The sequence below is a fragment of the Megalops cyprinoides genome, chromosome 17, assembly GCF_013368585.1.
Source record: "Megalops cyprinoides isolate fMegCyp1 chromosome 17, fMegCyp1.pri, whole genome shotgun sequence".
NCBI lineage: Eukaryota > Metazoa > Chordata > Actinopteri > Elopiformes > Megalopidae > Megalops > Megalops cyprinoides.
The window spans coordinates 844,633-848,329 of NC_050599.1; the positions used below are offsets into that span (position 1 = coordinate 844,633).

General features: G+C 56.8%; 1 protein-coding gene across 1 annotated transcript in view; it reads left to right on the forward strand.

The window, feature by feature from the left end:
- Positions 1–452: 452 nt before the first annotated feature.
- Positions 453–3,697, forward strand: part of LOC118792050 (disks large-associated protein 2-like) — a 60,190-nt gene continuing 56,945 nt past the window's right edge. The window contains exon 1 of the mRNA XM_036549746.1: positions 453–1,592. Within this exon, the coding sequence (XP_036405639.1) occupies positions 516–1,592 (1,077 nt within the window). The 5' untranslated portion in view covers positions 453–515. The remainder of the gene's footprint in view (positions 1,593–3,697) is intronic.

Here is a 3,697-nt window from a genome sequence, read left to right on the forward strand (position 1 = left end):
TGTGAGGGGGGGGTTTCTTCCACTTCCTCCTCTGGATCACTTGCACACCACAGTGTTTTCATTCAAGCATTTACATCTGAACCTGCGTAAGTTAAAAGTCTCTGTGGAAAATTCCGGGGGGGGGCATTTACCCTGATATCTGCCTGATCTTACCACAGAAATGAATGCAGTACCAGCAGAAAGTGTGTTCCACCCTCCTCACAATCCTGTTATGAGCAAGTCTGCCTGGTTAGAATGTCAGCCTCAGAGAAATGAGTCTCTCTCTTAAATCGCATTTATAAAGAACCTACATCACTGCACATTATCACAGCTGTGTCTGTTGTTGTTGTATGTTGTTCATGCATAAAAAATAAAAATAAATAGTAGTTAACGTAGTTGGAATGATTTGATAAAAATGACCCCACAGTGAGCATTAACGCCTGTTTTTTCCCCCTCCCTGTTCTGCAGACCAGCTGTATTCATGGTCCCCATCTTTGCACTTCGATGAAGACAGACTCTCCCCTCCACAAAGGAAGATGAAGGGCTTATCCGGCGGCCGCGGGCAGCACCACCTCCCAGCCGCGCACACCTGCAGCCTGGCGGAGTGCGAGCACTCCCACGATCACCTGCACCATGACAGCCGCCACTCCTACCTGCTCAGCCCCACAGACAGCTGCCCCATGGACTACCACCACCGCTACTCCCCCCGTAGCTCCATCCACTCCGACTGCATGATGATGCCGGTGGCGTTGCCGGGCAGCGGCACCCCCGCAGACCACGTGTCCAGCAGCACCTTTCCCAGAATGCACTACAGCTCGCAGTACTACGACACGGCCACGCGGGACGACTGCGCCGCTGCTGCCGCGGCCGCCGCCCCCCCCTCCGCCGCCCCCCCCTCCTCCCACCACGCCACCGCTGGCTCCAAGAGCAACCGCATCCCCGCCAACCTGCTGGAGCAGTTTGAGAAGCAGCTGCCGCTGCACCGGGACGGCTTCCACACGCTGCAGTACCAGCGCGCCTCGGCCGCCACCAGCTCCGCCACCGAGCAGCGCAGCGAGAGCCCCGGCCGCATACGCCACCTCGTCCACTCCGTGCAGAAGCTCTTCACCAAGTCGCACTCGCTGGAGGGCTCGTCCAAGATGAACGGCACCAAGGGGGAGGGGGGCGGGGGCGGGGGGGGCCATCACCACGGCCACGGCCACCACTCCAAGCACGGCAGCAAGAGGAGCAAGAGCAAGGAGCGCAAGCACCGCTCGGGCGTGGGGGGGTGGTGGAGCTCCGACGACAACCTGGACAGCGACAGCACGTACCGCACGCCCAGCGTCATGAGCCGGCACCACCCCGAGCACGCCGGCCACTGCTACCCCGACCTGCAGGGCCACCACTTCGGCGACCTCACCCTCAAAACCTCCAAGAGCAACAACGACGTGAAGTGCTCGGCCTGCGAGAGCCTGGCCGTGGCCCCCGAGGGCAAGTTCATGAAGAGGAGCTCCTGGTCCACCCTCACCGTCAGCCAGGCCAAGGAGGCCTACCGCAAGTCCTCCCTCAACCTGGAGAAGCCCATGATCCACCAGGACCTGAAGCCATCCCTGAGACCCTGTCACTACCTGCAGGTGAGTCTGCCGCAGGTCCCTGAGCACCCACGCACCTGGCCCAGGTGACTCGAGACAGACATGGATGGCACGCGGCGTTAGCTGTAGGCGTAGCCTGGCCTGGTCTTTTACCTGTTCTTAGTGATGTTTCTTAGTGGACAGCATTCTCTGCCTTTCACAGTACCACAGTGTTGAGATCACCAGACTGATCTGACACTGGTTAAAGGCTGGGGGGTGAAAGGAGATGGGCTTTATCAGACATTGTGAGCAACGCTGGACCAGGCATGTCGGGGCCGTATGCATGATTGGTGCTCTGTAAAGTTTATTCTTATTCTAATTCTTATTCTGTTGTAAACAATAACACACATTGATTGTATTGAAGATGGAGCAGCGGCAGCAGACAGAAAGTTCTTTGCAGCTTAATCAGTGGAATACTACAGACCCTGGCAGCCAGATCGATGCGGGCCGTCCTGTGCTTTCTGAGCAGCGTCAGTGATCAGCGTTTTGTATATCAGGCTCTGTTTGCTTTATCTGCAGTTCCTCTGGAGGAAGCCCTTGATCCTCTGTTGATTTAGCCCGTGGGGTCGGTCCCGCTCGATGCGGTAATGCGCTGTGAGAGCCGGCTGGTTGGAGGCTGGGGGGGGGTTGATTGTGCGGGTTTAGTGTCCTGCAGACGGGCGGGGCTGGAGCTGCAGCCCCGCCGGAGTCTCCCGGAGCAATCAGGAAAATGGCCTGAGAGCGCGTGTCCCTGGTGCAGTGTGTTTACAGGTCACTGGCCATAAACGACGCGCTGTCTGCCGGTGCTGTCGTGACTCCTTTACCTACTGACACAGTTCCAGCACAGCTCAGAGCTGCAGCGTCCTCAGCACCGTGTGGAGCTCACAGGGGTTTGCATCAGTCATCACACTGTATTTACTTACTGTACTTTCTTACTGAATTATGTAATGGGCTGCTGGCCTCTCTCACATCACTCAGACCAGCCGTTGCTCACTCGTCATAAGAACAGATCTTAATAATGATCAGAACAGGCTATCTGGGCCGGTCATTTCTATAATATACCTGTAACAATAGTTATAACGATTACGTGTATGATGCATATTGTGCTTCAAAACAGGCAAAAGAACAGCAGTGCATTCACTAACACACAAGCAGGATTTACCGTTAGACCAGATTCTGCGGCATGTGAGGGCAGTGCGTGTGGCTTTTCTCCATCCGTTAAATCTGCATCTAAGATGAATTGGTGTGTGCTCTAATCATCGGGGGGAAATGAATTATGCATGTCTGCATACGCTTCCAGTTCTAAAATATGCATGACTTAAAGACAGATTGTCCCTCTGAAATATCATGATGTAACAAGTCTAATGGTGAACAGAGAAGCTTTTAGACCGAAAATGTATTCAGCAAAGTAGAAGAAATGTAATGTTTTCCAGTTCGTTCATGGAAAAGTGAAAACTTTAATTTTGTTTCATGGCATAGAAAGTGTTTGCATACCTGTGGGATGCGAGTGACTCTGTGCTTGATGTGTGGTGAGCGGTGTGATCTTAGTGGGTACTGCACATTGGGGGGTGGGTATGAGGCAGCCCTCCCCAGCTACCGGTAATGATTTAAATCATTCATTCATTCGCCCTGCGCCCTGCGATTCGGGGCGCTCCTGCGTTTCGGAGTGCCCCTGCATTTTCGGGGCACCCCTGCGATTCGGGGCGCTCCTGCGATTCGGGGCGCTCCTGCGATTCGGGGCGCTCCTGCGATTCGGGGCGCTGCTGCGATTCGGGGCGCTCCTGCGATTCGGGGCGCTCCTGCGATTCGGGGCGCTCCTGCGATTCGGGGCGCCCCTGCGATTCGGGGCGCTCCTGCGATTCGGGGCGCTCCTGCGATTCGGGGCGCTCCTGCGATTCGGGGCACCCCTGCGATTCGGGGCACTCCTGCGATTCGGGGCGCTCCTGCGATTCGGGGCGCTCCTGCGATTCGGGGCGCTCCTGCGATTCGGGGCGCTCCTGCGATTCGGGGCACTCCTGCATTTTCGGGGCGCCCCTGCGATTCGGGGCACCCCTGCGATTCGGGGCGCTCCTGCGATTCGGGGCGCCCCTGCGTTTCGGGGCGCCCCTGCGTTTCGGGGCGCCCCTGCG